Here is an 18,210-nt window from a genome sequence, read left to right on the forward strand (position 1 = left end):
CTCAATGAAACTCCATATCTCATTCAGCCGTTTGGTTGTAGCTGTAAAAAGGAGGAAGTTTGAAGAGTGACTCAGTCAGGCTCCTCTGTTTGTTCCAACAGCACAACTGCCTTGATCACAACCGGTTAGGTTTAGATTCCTCAAAAGAGACATTTTGTCTGTTATGTTTAGCTTTGCTCTCACAGTTGCAAATTGAACTGAATCAGGCTTAAGATGTAAAACACATGAGTTCAAATTATACAGAGTTTGCACTTATCAAGATTTGTGCAGAATTTCATGCATATCTGTAATGCATGCTACCATGCCAAAAGACTTCCTTTATGGAAAACTTTTCTCTGGGAAAAGATCAGCGCACTTTCCACTCCCGTAAGGATGTTTGTAATATCATGCTCCCTCCCACGGAGTGCTGCTCATACCGTATGGAGGTCTACTGATAGGCTTCAAAGGCACCGGCGTACAAGGGATTTCAAAATGCTTTCAGTTTTGTTGTGACATATATCCTTGAAAATCAAACTTAAGAGGTCATAGACTGCAAAACCAAGTTTACATTGTAATAGATGAATAACTATAGTTCAGTGGGTGAAATGGACGTACAGAGAAGTTCAAACCCCATCAACACCTCCTGTCTATGCAAATCTCACAATTCTTTTAAACTTCCACCATAAAACGGGCGCCGTTGCCCAGGCTACCATCAACGCATCAGGGTTCGGTCGCCCTGTCCCCCGCTGAATCCCTGCCCCCGCCCTGTTTCCCGGACCAGCCCTGGAGCTGACGGCTTGGTTCTGCTGCACTGTAGTCGACCAAAATCCCGGACGATTTTGAAATTCCCCCGGACATCAACAATTTGATGTTTCAGTGAGTGAGTGCTTGTTGCTTTGATGCGTCTTTGCTCAGCAGCTTCGCTCGTTGTAAACCAACCAATCAGCACACAGCTCATATAAATATTCATGAGCATACCATAAAAGGAAGAAAACCTGTCGTTTCATTCTAGGGCTTTTAACCAGGCTTGCATTAGGGCTCATAGAACAGCAAATATGCCATTTTCAGCCCAACCAATGTTACACACCCTATTCAGAGACCTTAAGGACCAGCACCAAATACCCTATAGAATCATTCTATGACCCCTTCAAATCACAATTTGGTACAACAGACTTTCAGAAACCTTTGGTTGGACTTTTCAGTACTACTTTATGTTGACTTGCCAATAAGTGCCAGCCCTATGCCGTAAAAATTCGCTAAATTCATCTTCAGGGGACTCCTCAGTGAAGCTTTCTGTCAGAGTTTAGTTATGCTCCATCTTTCGGACTTTTGTTTGTTTGTGTTTTGTTATTTATATTTGCATTCTTGAACTTAATGTAATACAAGCAATCTTAAGGTTTTGGGTCCACAATAAATAGATTTGGGAAAGCTCATAATGTAATTTACTTAAATTAATCATTGTGCTGTCTCTACCATGCTTTTTCGTGGGTTTTATGTTTTTAATAAGCCCAAGATGCTCTTTAGAATTGTGACTTCTTTCCTTCAACCATAACTAATTTTCTCTGAACATTTTAAACATTTTATTTTAAATAAAAGCTTTTTGTCTGGCCACCGTACTACCATTAATCAAGCTATTAGGGTTTTTTTCTCAAATACAGTTTTGCTTTAATGTTTATCAGGTAAGGTTGATTTATTCAAGTCAATGGAGGAGGTGAACTGATCTTACCTGTAGGCTTAACTCTCCGTATTGGACCGTTCACAAATACAGAACAATACAACTTGTACTCACTTCTCACTTCGACACAAATCGAAAGTGAGAGCTTCCAAGTCGACAGCTGAACCAAAATAAACATGGCAGTTCAAGAGGATGTCCACCTAGCCCCTGTGATCTAGTCTGCTTTGTCAGAATCCATGTCTTTTTTTGGTTTAGCTGGGACTCGGCAGCTCTCGCTTTCGTTTTGGGTCGAGTGAGGTGTGGTTTCTCATGGCATCTGATGGCTTTTGGATTTGTTACCGTGATTGGTTAAAATAAAATTTTGGGAGGCAGGCACTAGGTGTCGCTTCACCCAATTAGCTCAGAGAGTTCTGCTCAATGTTCCCTGAACAGATTCGATTGGGCGCAATCCTGGATTGATGATGTGTAGAACTAAACCTGTCAGCTACACATTACCAAAATGGCTGGCCAGGTTAGAAGGAAACTGAACTATCTTAATTCTAAGCTGTGATCCAGAAGAGTTTCTATAAAGTTATAGAATGTTAGGATTTATACAAAATGCTGATAAAGATTCTCAGACATCCAGGTCATAGTAATTCCGTCCACTGGACTTGGTTTCCAAGATTTGAACCTTGGAAACCAAGTCCAGTGGATTTTTTTTCTTTGAACTTTTACGGAAAGATTTATGCATAAATGTGTTTTTGTTTTTTCGTTTTTTCAGTTGAATTGTGCAGGATAGATGTCTAATTAATATAATTAGGAAATCATGAATATTCAACAAATGTTGGCATGCAAGCATCCTCCCTCATCTTTAAACCTTAATTGAATAGTTTAAGCCAACATTCATTAGGGGCGTAACGATTCCTTGAATGATTCAAAGATTTGGATAATTGGATATTTGAGTCAAGTTATTTGTCTGGATGCTTCATTTAACATTAAATGCACTGTTTTACTGGCGGCTTGCCCCCGGTAATAATCGCTCTCCCTGCTGATATATGGATGCCAAGTGTGGTTATCAACAATGGAGGGAGACAGCAATGGGTAAAAAGGAGAGTATGGTGAGTTTTGAATCTTAATGCCGATCAGTTCTCACTCACTTCTTGGCCCCAACCTTTGCATCGGGAAAAATTTGTTTTGATTGGGCAGAGTGAGAGATCATATCAATCATTGCAATAAATCTGTTACCTTTTTGATGGACCAAAAACAAAAAGTTTGTTCCACAATATGCAAGTGAAACTTTACGTACTTCCTATTTTATGACCATTTTCACTACAGAGCTAGCTCCTTATTTTCTTGTTGATAAGGACTGAATTATTTGCACTTTGAACGTATTCCTATTATTCATAAAAGAATCTTAAGCAATAAGTTAACAATATGCAGAATGTCCTTTTTTCATTGCTCCATTATCCATGACAAAAACTGATAGAATAATAATTTACTAAAATACTTGTTTGTTATAGCTATAATATTTTTTATCAACTTTACAACTGATGCCAGTTAATCCTCGTCCCTTTTTGCATTTTTAACCCATATCAAAACCACATCAAGTCCCCTTAATGGTTAGCATTGTCAAATTAATTCAATTCGATTCATTTTATTTATATAGCACCAGTTCACATAAATATGTCATCACATGGCACTTTAAAAACAATTCAACCAGATCATCCAGTCAAATTGATTCAAAGTTTTCTATCTAAGCAAAACCAGTTGATTGCGTCAACCAAGCATGCTTGTAGCGACAGTGGAGAAGAAAAACTCCCTTTTAACAGGAAGAAACCTCCAGCAGAACCAGGCTCAGAAGTTCAGATTTTCTGGCTTTTACAAGTGTTACTTCAATCTGTCTGTCCTTTCACCATACCTGTACTTGCAGTGCAGCTTCACTGTGATCAATAAAATATGTACTTGAAACTTAGTCTCTGCATTGACGACCATTAAGTCGCTCCTGCATGTGCCTTTCATAGGGATAAAATTGAAATCACTCGGTCCAGTCTCTGCATAAATCTTCAGTGTGAACCTACCTTTTGTCATAGCTTGTCAGCTTAACACTTATACTTTATGAAGACACAAACACAGTCTTTTGATTTATGCACCAAATATTTGTGCCCATTTGGAGGGAGATTACCAAGCTTATTGACAAATAGCTTTAGTTCTACATATTGGGAATAATACATGAAATAATTAATCTATGATTAAAGCATTGTCCCTTTGATGCAGTTTGGCTCAGGTGCAAATATAATTATGCTATTAGCCGTTTACAATTACTCATTAGTTTGAAGTTTTGTACTCTGAAAGTTAAGTTATATTGGCTACAAATGTCAAGTGCAGGAGAAGCAAATCAAGTCAATAATTAACTCCAAAGTATTTGCATGTCCTCTTCCAGAGCAGGTTGGGCTTTTAGATAAGAAGTATTTGTACACTTTCTGACCAATCAATGTCCTGAGAAAATAAAAAACAAAGTGCTGCATGGACAGTGAGAGTTTCTTCAGTTTGGTTTCTCCCAAACTATTTTTTTTTTTACCTTTGACAATCACTGAAAAACATCCTAATGAGAAATTTCAGCTGAACTACAAAAGTGTGTTCTTGTCAACTGGTAAATATTACAAACTCATATTTATTTTGTTTGCTTAAATGCAATAATTTTAAAGATCATTCATTTCCTTGGAAGTCAATCCTGGTATTACCCAACTAAAACAATTTAAACTGCAAGTTGGAAAACTTCAAATATTTCAGCGAGTCACAAACCAATTGTTAAACGGTTTAAGTTGGCGGGTCAGTGGTGGATTGCAGCTTGAGAAGATTTTTCACTTGCACCAACTCAAAATCCAATATGGCTGCCATACTCTTACAGATAGCTGCAACAGTTAATTTGCATTTCCGATGGTTTGCATATCTGTAATCATTTAGAACATCAGTGTAAAGAAGACCTCTGTTCTGGGTCTGTATTGTTAAAGGTAATGCATTTGCTAAAGTCGCTTACTTAAGCCGGGCATACACAGATCGATTATGACTTTCCAGTTGTGCAAGAATTTTTCAATCGGGCCTACTTTCAGCTTGATTGTCGTTGTACAGGGGGGCGATCAGCATCCCACGACCAATCTTGAGGTCAGGAGAAAATCAAACATGTTTGAAATGTAGCCAGCCGTTGTGAGCAAATCGCTCAGTGGGCAAACAAGGATTCTTCTTCTTCTTCTTCCTCTCAGATGAAAACACAGAAGCATGGCGGGGGTTCAATGAGTAAAATGGACTTCTTTTTTTAAAATTGACAGACCGTAGTAGCCACGTTTGCTCAGCCATGTCTTTGTCCAAATACGTTGTCACCTTTTCTTTTTAGGGTTTTCAGAACAAAATTGCACAACTTGCAAAGGCAGCGCATTTCACTCTAGTGAGCTTCATATTCCTCCTCTACTATTTTGGCTTCTGGATAGATGATTCCGAGTAGCGCCATCTCACTGCGGAGCTGAGTCTGATGTTTTTAGACGTACAGTGTGAGCAGGTAGATCGCATCAGAGCGTCGGGTCACACAGTATGAGAACATCCATTGTGAGCTGTGAACTCACACTGTATGACGAAAGCCTGCGGTTTCATCATACAGTGTGAGCTGTAGCTGCGTGCAACACCTGGCTTTAGCAAATTTTAGACAACTTAAAAGTGTAATGGGTTTTGAAAAGCCATGAAAAAAGTAACCGTTTCATTTTTTGGGAAATCATCAGAATTAGCTCACTGATGCTTTATAACAATCTGTTGTTTTTATGCACACAACCACTGTACACAATTGTTTAGAAAAAAATCAACTATAAAACAAAATTAGCTTAAAAAAACAGTTGGTGCTGTTGCATTAGCCTATACATTGTATTTAAAGCATAGTTGGAGCTGTTATCCAATTGGGTTTAGCGAGGGGGTCGCCAGGGAAAGTAGCAGCTAGCCTGTCCTATCTGAGTGAAGCCTTATTGAAGTATGAAGAGTGAGCAGAAGAATACTGGTAGCTAAACCACAGACAGATCAAGAAGCTGAGAATTTTTCATGTTTTTGTCACCAGTTTTAAAGAGGCTTTGTGGAGCCCACTGTGCTAGCGATTTATCAGGCTTGTAGCAATGCCTGAAGCCGATGCTGATGAGGTGGCAGAGGACAGGATGACTTGCTATGGAGGCGTGTCTGAGTGAGCTTTATTAAACCTAAACATAAGGCTATGATGATAAAAGCCTAAAGAATAACTTTATTATATTAATATATTGCAAATGTAAAATTGCTCACCTAAAATTAAAAAATAAAAAGTGTACAATTAAAATAACACACTGGAGGCCCACTTTATGCACTTTAAATGTAATACGGTAAATTTGGGGGTTAGCTGCACTTTTAAAGCTAATGTCTCTGTTATTTAATTTTCTGATTATTTTATCCTGTTTATTTTGTTTCATATCTAATTTTTTTAATATTTTTTTTCTGCTTAACATTTTATTTAATTATATTTAAAAGCAAAAAATTTATCTTTATACTTCATTGTATCTTACTCGGTCTTGTTTTCACTGTGTTATTACTCCTTATTATGATATTGTTAATTTTATTTACCCATATCTGTTTGTGGATTAATGTTTTATTAAATATAATTTTAGATCTTAATTTAATATAGTTATATTGAAATATTTTTGCCCTTTCGTATTTTAAATTAATTGTGAACCCCTATTCTTTTGCGCTTGTATGTGTGTGTCTGTTTCTATTTAATTCTTTTATTTTCTATTGTATGATCAAACGCAATACTTTAAATGCCGGGGCTTTTATTTTGAAGATGCCGGATGTTGTGTCGTAGTTAGCTGCCTCAGCTGCCTGGAGGAAGAAGCAGACCCGAGAGGCAGCAGGTCGGGAGTGAACCTCGTTGCCTCAGCCTCATGCTTCGTCTCGGGGACTTTTACTCCTCCAGTCGGCTGGTGAAGTCATTGTGATATTTATTTATATATATATATATTATTTGTATAACTTTAGTTAGAAAAAAGTTTAGAGAAATGGGGGAAGAAGAGAAGGGAGCCCTGGTCATGGGGCTGTATTGCATGGAGTCGGACACAGCCGTGAAAGCCAAGCCTGACCCAAACATCCTCTATGATGACAGAGTGCTGCAGAGTTTATTAACTATCGAGGAGAGTTTTTTACCTCAGTGTTCGTATTTCCAGCGGGTCCAGAAGGACATTCAGCCTTATATGAGAAAAATGGTTGCAGACTGGATGCATGAGGTTTGTAGGAAAGTTCTGCCTGCTTAACTTCTGTCCCGTTTGTTTGCATGTTTTATATTTATTCTAAAAGTGGTTTTAACCGAGGGATAAGTTCAAAGAAAAGCTGTTCTGGTTGTTAACCTATTTTACAATTGAATGAGAGTGACTCACCAAAGGCGTGGGGGAGTCGGAAATTCCACCCAGGAGAAAAATCTGCCTCAATGTGCTCAGCCATTTATTTACATCAATTTAAAGCCAATCTGTATGTCTGATTTGCTTCAAAGCGTGATCAGACGACAGCTAACAAGTTTATCTTAATTTACATAGTCGAAAATTTGAGAATTTTAATTTTTTACTAATTTTTACAGATTTTTGAAAAAGCGACTCAGCTTTGAAACCAGAAGCAGGCAGAGGCGCTCTCTGTTTAGTGAATACAAATATCTACAAAGTATTAACATTTCATCACATGCTACTTTTGCAAAGTGTTTTATGAGGCAGTTTATATGCATCTAAAAAAAGTTTCGAATAACTTTCATTAATGAATCAATCGCCAACGAGGAAGAGGATTAGAAAAAACGAGAAGGGAGTTGCAGAAGGACTTCCTACTTAGATCATTTGCTTAATTCTTTTGCATTTCATTCAGTGAATTGGTGCAAAAAAAATAAGCCAATAAAAGGCACTAAAAGGGAAAGAAACTATGTCCCTGCTCACAAAGCCACCTAGGCCTGCTTTTTTTCTCTAAAGAGCAAACACGTTCTGATGCATTTAATGCTCTAAAATTAAACAAGTTATTTAGTTTTGAAATGCAGAACTACATCGAAATTTGACCCATTTTCTTTATTTTCTTTAGTGGTAAAAACGAATAATCATATTTTTATTTTTTTATAATTATTTTCTAACTTTAAAAACCTTGCATTCACCAGATTCACTGCGACACAACTTTCACTATCAGCCTGCACCTCATGACGTCACTGCGCACTCTTTCAAGATAAAAACCCACGATGCATATCGAAATATCTGAAAAGAAAAACAAATAGACTTTATCCAAGCTCATCAATAATTTGTCATTATTTTTTTAAGTTCAAATAAACTACATCCTATTTGTTAGGTAATAAATTCTGGAGAGTGAGCCTGTTTTCTTAGTTTTTTTTTATTTTATTTTAGATTTTAATGTTTAATTTAATGTATATTATTTTTTCAGAAGGCTGCAAAGTGCCTTGAATTATAAGTCATGAATATTTAAAGAGGCCAAATCACCTGTCCCCATTTCTTTGAACATTCAAGTTGTAAACATTTATTTACCATAACTTAGTCTGCCCCTGGTGGTTGTCAGCGTAATTACACCCTGATTAAATAATTATTAAAATAAGCTTTACTTCTACAATTTAGACTAACCACATTTTGTTGCATAAGTCTACATTTGGATATCTGAGGCTCCAGTAACTGACCAATTAGGAAATTGAACTCAACAATATTACCAAAATTTAGCATTAGGAAGACGTTGGAAATATGTTGGCGGGGAATCTGTTGAAAGGCTTAATGTCATTAAAACGAAAGCTGCATCTCAGACAAGCTTAACCTGAAGTATTTAAAGGGAGGACCAGTTAATTTTCTATTAGCAAAACTGAAATGTTGTTTTGATGAATGTGAATGATGGACTGTCAACCACATTAGCAGCTCACTTTTATGTTAGTTCTTTGAAAAATAATTCCTTTTAATGAATATAAATGTAAACCATGACATGTGACTTCTTGGTAATTTTTCAGCTCATTTGCCATACCTGAACTATAAGCAACTTATAGAAAACTAGTTCAGCTGACCCAGTAGACCAGTAACAATGGAGACGTTTTCCCCTGGTGGTCATAAACTGTATTGATCTTTAAAGGGATTTTTTTCTTTTAGGGAAACTCTTTCTAAACCTGTGAACCACTGTGTTAAACTTCTCTACGGTTTATTTTGTGCAATTAAAAAAAAATAAAAAATCAACCAAGCTTTTAACGTCTTTTTCTAAGAATTTAAAAGCTTGTTAATGAACTTTCCTTTTAGATTAAACAAATGGATCTTTTTCTCTATTAAATGTCTGTCATGCAGGTTTGTGAGGAGGAAAACACCAACCAAGATGTCTTCCCTTTAGCCATTAATTATTTGGACAGATTTTTAGCAACCATGCCCACAAGAAAAAACTATTTGCAGCTTTTGGGTGCTGTGTGCATCTTCCTGGCCGCCAAGCTGAAGGACTGCAGGCCTCTATCAGCAGAGAAGCTCTGCGTTTACACAGACAACTCCATCACACCACGAGAGCTGCTGGTAAGAACCAAGGTTTCCTTCAGTCATTCATTCCTTCATGCATTCATGTGAGCCTTTGAAAATGCTGCATCACATTCTTTTTTTGGAGGATTTTATAATGCTAATAGCTGAATTAGTCTCACAGGAAGTATCCAATTTTCATCACAAGCGAAACTGTGCAACAACACAGCCACGTCTGTGCTGTGGATTCACGTGGACTGCAGGGGTTTGTGATGCCATCTAGTGCTAACAATGCAGTACAAGATAGAGATATCATTATTTATCAGGGTTTTAGCTGTTTCCCGTTTAGTTTTAGCATGAGGAATGCTAGGAGGTGAGTATTTTCAATCTTTTGTGCACTATCAATCATCAGGAAATATAATTTGTTGGATTTTTAACATGTTAAGGCCTTTAAAACAGGACAGATTAAAGCAAAGGTTGTCAGGACTGTTTTCAGTGTTCAGGAAGTGAGCAGACGATCTTCACTTCTCATCTTACTATCACTGATCTTCCTTTTAACATAAGCTCGTAAGATTTGGGTTATGCACAGGAAACCCAAGCAAGTGTGACTGGTTACCGGCGTCCGAGATGATAAAGGCCTTTTTGGTAGAAAGCCGGTGGGGGACGGTCCCTAACTGGTGTCGGGGTTTCAATGCTTACTACGTTTGCATTGTAGGGGATTAGCTTTACCGTAGAGGAAATGAGAAGTTACAGTCATCTGTTTTTTTTTTTTTTTTATGTCACCATGTTTAAATGTTGAATAGTTTTGTCTGGATTTAGCTGTGCAGTTTGTTTTTAATTATATTTCAGATTTTACTAAATTAGATTAAAATGTTTTTCTTTTTGGATTTCTTGTGCTGCTAATTAGCCATCCTGGATTAGGATGTTCTGAAGATGTTTTTCTACTTTTAGCCTTTAGAACTACTAAAACCAATAGACAGGACCTTTTTGCTTTTCTTTTTTTTTTAAACAGCATTCAAACATCACAAATCTTCATCAAGACAATGACACAGCTTCTCCTGTCTTATGATGGTGTATTGCACTCAGAGCTAATTTAATGGGAAATTTAAATTTCCAGCATTAAAATGCATCAGTTAACCCCTATATCACCGCACCTCTTTACAACAAAGATATGTTGAATTGAATCTATAGCCAAAAGAAAACCATAAATACAATTTGAGTTTCATTATTATGAATTATAAACATGTGAAACTCTTTCTCTTGCATCTCTAACCGTGCTCTATGAGCACAGCAGCCATATTGGATTTTGAAATCAAAGATTTAAGAATGTGATGTGGGGAAAATTTCAAGATATAACGTCCTTCACTACAAACATTGCAACCTAAGACATTTACCTATCTTTTTTGGTTATTATCAAATAGGATTTAGTAGCATTTATTTTCAACAAACATTTGTTGGCATAGATTTAGGGGGAAAACATTGGTTAAACAAAGTGTACTTCTGAGTTAATAAAGCTGCTAATAGTGGATGAACAGGTCAGTCTGCAGCCGACCATGATTGCACATCCACAGGAAGGGGGAGGGGTACGGGACTCAGTTCCGTATAGCTGCAGAGGTCAGATGATGGATAACTGCTTGTAAAACTGTAAATCTTTAATACCTTAGTATAGCTTGATATGGGAACTTGGGTAATGAATGCTTGACAACTTGGGAACACAAATACAGATCACCATCATGGTTGTAGATTTACTAGGTTTGAACATTTATAGCCAGCAGTTCAAAATGATACAAGTTGGGTTTCACTTTTTAGACTTAGCAGCTGCAGATGAATCCAGATATTTGCATAAAGAGCGTCATAGAGCGGCAACCATTAGGTTGTTTTTTTCCAGACTCTGGTTAGAGAGGCAACAGGGATCATGACACCAAGCAGCATCTCCTAAATCTGTGCAGGGATAACGGGTTCAGGGTGAAGGATTAACATCGAATGCCAGCTAATATTTTGGTTGTACAGATTGTTCAGTAGTCAAAGTACAAGTGGTTTCAGGAGTAATGTCCTGGTTTAGCATCTTAGCAGGTGTGCTCACCTTGGAACACACAAAAAAAAGATTATCTACAACTCTCCAAAGTCATGAAAAGTAGAGAATGTTAGGAACCCAATGTGATCCAAAACATCCTCAGAAAGTCATTGATTTTTTCTAAATGTTCTGTTTTTTAACATTCTAAAGCACAATGATAGGTTGGAAGAAACATTTAAATAGATTTAATTTAAAGACCAAAGAAGAGCAGACACCATGTAAAGGATGGACATGCTGCCATCTTGTTTGTAGTATAATCCAGCCCAGGAGAGCCACCACCCTACTACGTTTTAGATGCATCCCTCCTCCAACACTTCTTAACCAAATGAGTGGCTGGTTTCCGGAAAGACATACTGAGGAAATTCAGCCTTTGCATGAAATTGTGTTTGAAAGGAGATTCTTCTAAAACTCTCCGAATGATAGCCCTCCAGGACTGGATTAACCTGACTCCGCCAGATGGATTTGCTCCGCATATCCATCTGGAAACCTTCCGTTGAAGTAATTTTGGGAAGGGGCGAAAATACTGGTTAGCTGTTTGGCCTATGTTGGTGATAGACGGGCCAAATAAACCAATCAGATCAACGAAGCATATGATGTAACAGAGCGACGACGAAGAGGAGACAATTGATAGATCAGCCTCCAGAGCAGTGTTTTGCTCTTCTTTCAGTGAAGAAATACTCTGTAATTCCGATAAAACTTGCTCGATAGCCACGCTAACGCTAGTTTCATCGGCTGAAGCCGCCATGTTCTTTAGACTGAACTGTCGCTCTTCTCGTTGCGTCACACCTCAACCCGCCTCAAAGCCAACGCTGATTGGACGTTCGTTTGGTGAACGGCTCCAAATTTTCTTTAACGGAGAGTCTCCAGACTGATCTGCGAGTGAAACCTTGAAAGCTCGCGAGATCAGGATGGTCTCACAAGGCTAGGACTGGATAGCTCTAAGCTCAGACTTACCATTACCTTAAACCTGGGATTATTTATGGACTGATATTAGCTAGCCAACTTTATCTTTATTACAATAGATGAGATGTTTCTGCCTCTCCAATTAAACTTTGAGACCACAGGTTTTTCCTAACAGATTAATTTTGATCACCTTTTTGTCTGTGCAAACCAATAGAATTATATACATTTTTATCCTCTGTGTTAGATGTGGAGAGTCTTAGACTTTAGGAGAAACAGGCCGGAAATTGATAAAAATCTAATTTTAACCGATTTGAGAACTGTGCAGGTTATGGATCAATAAATGAAACAGTTTAATCTAAACGTTCAAATAAATTATAAGTGCTTTTTTGTTTGGTTTTTGCATTTGTGACACTATGGAAAAATAAGAAATGAAGGCAAAAAACAGATCTTCAGTCCATTGTGACTTGAGGGAAGACGATGCGGTTGGTCTGTGTGATAAAGGGGTCAATAACTTACCCCACCTACACCAAAAAATAAAAGTTTGTTAAAATTAACAAAGCGGTCATACTGAGTGTTTACCTTGTCCTTTTCAAGCATGGAAGCAATTCTTGCATCAGGCTTGTTCAGCAGAGATGCGCTTCGTCGCCATCTGCTGGCAATACAACAGTTCTAGCTGCAGCTTCTGTCATCCCAATCGCCCCTATTGTACCACAAGCTCTGCTCATCTCTTATCCTTTTTGGATTGAAACATTTTATACATTTTTCACCTCACCTGGAAGTCGCTTTGTGTCATCTTACCTATAATGACATGTTATGTTAAATATGAATCTGCTTGTTTACCAACAAAGAAATGGAATATACTATGCCATCAGAGTGCCATTCGTCTGAAAGCCTATGAATGCAAGCAGTTAGCAGCTGGTGTAGAAATTCAAAAACTCACAGTCTGTCATTAAATTTAACCTTTTGAATCTGTAGCCTAAAACAATGGCTCGATGTTTAAGGCAGCTTGAAACAGAATTGGTCCTAAAGCATGACTTTACCAGCATATAAAATCTGACTAGGTTGCCGTTTGGGCGATGCATGTAGGTGAAGCTTGCTTTTTGTACCAAGCTCAGTGCTTTTCCTTCATAATACCCAATTTCCGTTTGGTGTAAGATATCAGATCCACTCCAGTTAAAGAGTAAAGATATAAATTGATTGAAAGTCCATTCAAATCAATGCATTTTTTATTTAAAGTCAGTGGCAAAAATAGATCACATACAACGATTTAATACAAAGGTTGTCATTAATGTGAAGAAATGTGAAGATCCTCGTTAATAATTAGCCTTTTATTGACTTGATAGCGAAGGTTTAACAAGAGATGATTAGTAGATAACTAAATCTTTCAGCTATGACTGCAATGATATGGAAACACAGGAAATTAAAAGGTGAAAATGCAAAGACCTGTTTTGCTTTCTACAAAGGCCGACTGTTGCTTGTGCAGTGTGAACTTGTAGCTGTTTGAGGCTTGTGACAGGAAGCTAGGAGGGTTGCCGTCTATTGGCAGGGCCTCTGAAGAGGGCAAAGCTTGTCACATGCTGGCGATATGAACACAAAGGATGCGGGGAATGAGAAAGGCATGTAGATAATAAGATACAGTGAGGAGATATAAACTGAAGAAAAGTTACTCTTCTTACGGAGTCGTTTCCTCTGGGAATAAAGAGCGGCTGTGATCTTTTTTATGGCAGATGAAGTCATGGCAGTACACCATTAAAGCCCGGCTGGGTGTGTTTTTTTTTTTTGTCTAGAATCACAGTTTTTAACAAACAGACTTGTGTTTTTTCTTTAATGCTTTAGGATTGGGAACTGGTTGTCCTGGGGAAATTGAAGTGGAACATGGCCTCAGTCATCCCCAATGACTTTATAGAGCACATCATGCGCCGGCTGCCCCTTCCCAAAGACAAGCAGGCAATGGTCCGTAAACACACGCTGACATTCATCGCCCTCTGTGCCACAGGTAAAAATCTGCTCCTTTGCCTTTTATTGCACATTTTTGTTTTGCAGGTTCAGTTTGCTGCTTTTTAATTCCTCCTTCAACCAAATATTCCCACACATGTGAACATTCCCCCAGACTGAGTCATCTGTGACGACCTACGTCTCTGCAGGCTGATTCATCTTCCTCGTCTCTCTAGAAAACCCCCTCAATCACTTCTTCACAGCCATTTAAAGCATTTAAAGCACTCTCTCATGTTTTTTTTCCACGAATCTTTTATCTGATGTCTCTGGATTAGTAGCGCTAACTGTTAATTATTCTACTGTACTGTAATGTAGAGCTGCTCCTGCGCTGGTCGTCCTTTATTGTTTGTTGTCGGGGAAGCTTCAAGGTTTAGAGTCAGGCTGATCTTCCTTCCTCCTCCCATCCTGGCCTCATGTCCAAAATAAACTGAAAGCTAAGGGGGAGCTTGTCCCCTCAGGCCTTTCCTTTATGTTTTCAAGGGATTCCTTTGCCTATACTAGGAATCCCTCTAATATTTTCATATCCTGGACAGAAATGCTGCCACATGATTGTCCAGCAGACATAATATGTAGGAGTCTGTCACAGGACGGCTCTCCTGCTAATTTCAATGAAAGAAACAAAACAGGAAGGTGACTTCTGTGCAATTAAAATCCCACAGGCATCAGCGTGGTCGGATCAGGGCAGTCGGAGCAGACGCATGTCGCTGTAACAAACTTCATTCCCAGCTTGATTCTCTGCACAGTTTTGTGACACTTCTTTTTGCATTTGGGTGTGTTTCGGCGGTTGCTTCTGCTATTCATAAGCAGCTGCTCATATCAAAGCATGAAGCAGCCGCAGCGGGGGTAAAAAAAAGGGGAAGCCTGCTGCGGTTTAGCTGTAATGTAAATGTTTGGAGTTTTATACAGAGTGGAGATGTTATTCTTATATCGGCGGAGCTCCTCCTATACGGACAGCTGGTCCCTTGAGGACAGGATGGTTGTAGAAGGGTTTAATTAAAGCTATCAGGCCACCACGGCTGCAGAAGAACTTTGATTGTTTCCTTGCTTTGCTGCAGGTACTTTGCTTGTGTTAAACTTCCAATATTTTCTTTATATTTTCACTTTTAATGGACAGAAAAATGTTTTGACGCCAAACAAGAAGTAGAGAAGTACGGACCTGCTGACATAAAAGTCAGATTGTCTGTATGCAGCAATAAGATGTGGAAGGAACCGCTGTTACAGAGGCTTGCACAAGTATTCACACCCCTTCCGACCCGTTTAACTCATGTTACAGGAGCTCTAATGTCCTTTTTTGGACAGATTTATTAAAAAGTATCCTTGAAGTGAAAGGAAAAGCATACATTGTTTTTGTTTTTTTTGTGTAAAAACCACTAATGTCCTCTAATAGGAGGAGTACTGAGCCAGGAGGGTCAGGATTGCATAAGAGAAACCTCAAATAGTTTTAGGTTTGAATAAGCTGAGGAGGGATTGCACTTCATCCATCTAGGTCCGCCTGTAGCTGAAGATTCTCAGACTCACATGTGGACTCGGGAGAGTTGTGCCTGTAGCTCATTGCGCAGCGAGTGGGAGAAATTTCCTGCTCTGCTTTTGCAATCAGAGCTGAGGTTTCTGAGGAGGGAAAACCCACACAGGTTTGTTGTAGCTACGTCTTTTCAGATCCAGACTGTGGGAAAAAAATAAAATAAAATCTGGATTGCCTGTGGCAGCGTACGGACCGGAGACGGTTCAGCTATTTCCACCTGCCGTGCACAGACAGATGCTGTCACTCCTGCTCTTTGAACCGCCTCTTTCACTGTCTTCGTTCGGCAGATGACCGCCTCGCCATGAACCCTCCCTCCATGATCGCCACCGGCAGCATGGCAGCCGCCATCTGCGGACTGCAGCTGGACCACACTGACCAGAGGCTGAGTCGAGACAACCTGACGAACCTGCTGGCTAAGATCACCAACACTGAAGTGGTGAGTGGTTGCACCGAAACGCTTATCAGCCAGGATTGCAATATCGCACGCAAGCTGTGTAAAGCGCTCCTCTGTAAACAACGCTGACGACTTTGTTCGCAGCAGACTGAAGCTATTTGCTCTTCGTGGAGCGAAGGAGGGAGAGAGCCTTTTGGTTCTTGGTTGGGCAGCTAGACTGCTGCTATAAAGAGCAGCGGCGGGGGGAATGTCTTCTTAAAACTCAGAGCCCACATTCTTGTGGCGGGACACATGCAGTTTCTGTGCATGCCTCCTGCTCTAGCTGTGGACCCCTCCTGGTGGAGGAAGAGGCTCGCAGTCCATGTTCTCCAAACTGTCATATCTGCATAAATAAAAACATCAGCTGCTTTTTAGCTCATTGCTGAAGGTGACATCTTCATTACTTTCTCACACCGTTTGACTTTTCCTCCCTCCATCTTTGTCCATTTAAAGCCTGACTGCTGCAGAAATTAAGCAGACTTTTATATTTATGCTTGAAAACAGGTCAAAAAGAAGCAAGAAGTTTGGAAAATGGAGTCTGTAATTAAGTCCTCCTCTCATCTGAGATTCAGAGACATTTTGGGCTCTCTACTGCTCTCACTAAATAAATTTAATAATGGGGCAGACCTGACCTTTAAGGAATGCAAGTAGAAGTTTAATTGAATATGTAGTCCCATATATCACTCGGATTGTTTTCTTTTAACAATATTTAGCTCTAAACAGTGTTAAAATCAACACAAACACAGCCTCCCAGTTTGTGGTTGGGTTACTATGGTTACGTGGGCCCCCCAACATGGCCGTCATAACAAGATCCCCTGACTGCAGCCCATCAGGTTCCAATTATTCCTACATTTTAAAGGAATGTCGGCCTTTTTTCTTTCTTTCTTTTTTTTTTTTTTGCGAGCTTTGGCTCATTCTTTAAGGGTTCTGCATTCGGCTCAGGGAGGCAGACCTCCCACATCTTCAGCACAGACCTGCTGGGGGAGGGTGGAGGATGGAGAAAGGATCCTCTTTCCAAAAACATCCGGTCCCACTGTCCTGTGTTCTGTTTTAGGCTGAAACTCAGAGGGGTCAGGGTGCAGTGGGTCAAAGCCATTTCCTCTTGGCCTCTATGTGAGATTGTCCGTGCTCTGAGCCCAAACTTTTTTTGTTGGAGGAAGGGTATGCAGAGGTTTAGGTCTGCTTATCTGTTGCCTGACGGACCCCAGAGCCCTTTCAGGACCCGCGACTTCCCTCCTGGGAACCTTGGCCCGCATGAACATGCATCCAGCCTGGGAGAGGATTCCTGTTCCCGCTTTGCTGCTCTGTTGTTGGTGTTGGGAGCGCACTGGTACTCTTTGTTCTGCTCCAAATGCAGGCGGGACCACCTACATCAAGACATATAATTCCCCTCCGGTATGCCAAGCATGTGATTAAAAAAGTTTAACAGTCTACATGACAAATGGAGCAAAAGGTGTGCAGAACGAGCGCCTCCAGGTCGTCTTTAATCATCTTCATGTTTCCTCAAATATCTCCAAAACTAACTCTAGTACGTTTTTTCTTTTTTTTTTTACATAAAATTAGATTTTTTTCCTTCATTTTTTTTAACTTGATAATCCCCTTTTCTGTTACCGGTATGTTATTTTATCTTACAGACTGAAATTGGGTTGTGCGTAAATCTAAAATGTGTTGTGTGCATTTTATTTAACTTTTAGATGCATTTAGAGGGGACACTTTTAGGGTATTTCATTTCCAACCTTATAAGCATGTCTGTGACATTCAGGTTTAGTGATGGACTTTGACTAGGCCGTTCAAACACATCATGATGCTCATTGTAGCATTGGTCTTGTGTTATTGCCTCAGTCTGTTTGTGTTTGTTCAGCTCGTCTCACATGATTGGCTTGTATTTAAAGCAGCATCCCGCAGCATTATGCTGCCACCACTAGGGGTGTAAATAAAAATCGTTTTGTATCGATGCATCGATCCAACAGTTGACGATCCGATGCATCGATACGCAAGAGTATCGATTCATGTATTTTTTTTTCCTCCGGTCTATTTTTATCCATTTGCTCCTGGGCGTAATTCTCCTCCCATGCTGCGGTGGCGCTAAACCTATTTTGCCCTCCTACCGCGCTTCCTGGTTATACTCTTACAGCAGTGTGT

General features: G+C 39.3%; 1 protein-coding gene across 1 annotated transcript in view; it reads left to right on the forward strand.

Moving 5' to 3' along the window:
• The first annotated feature begins 6,525 nt into the window (after positions 1-6,525).
• The window catches only part of LOC107085698 (G1/S-specific cyclin-D2-like), a 14,715-nt gene continuing 3,030 nt past the window's right edge, over positions 6,526-18,210 (forward strand). The window contains exons 1-4 of the mRNA XM_015376187.1: positions 6,526-6,915; positions 8,986-9,201; positions 13,955-14,114; positions 15,923-16,071. Coding sequence (XP_015231673.1) covers positions 6,691-6,915; positions 8,986-9,201; positions 13,955-14,114; positions 15,923-16,071 — 750 coding nt within the window. The 5' untranslated portion in view covers positions 6,526-6,690. The remainder of the gene's footprint in view (positions 6,916-8,985; positions 9,202-13,954; positions 14,115-15,922; positions 16,072-18,210) is intronic.

Source organism: Cyprinodon variegatus, unplaced genomic scaffold (genome assembly GCF_000732505.1).
Source record: "Cyprinodon variegatus isolate N-32 unplaced genomic scaffold, C_variegatus-1.0 Scaffold7, whole genome shotgun sequence".
Classification (NCBI taxonomy): Eukaryota; Metazoa; Chordata; class Actinopteri; order Cyprinodontiformes; family Cyprinodontidae; genus Cyprinodon; species Cyprinodon variegatus.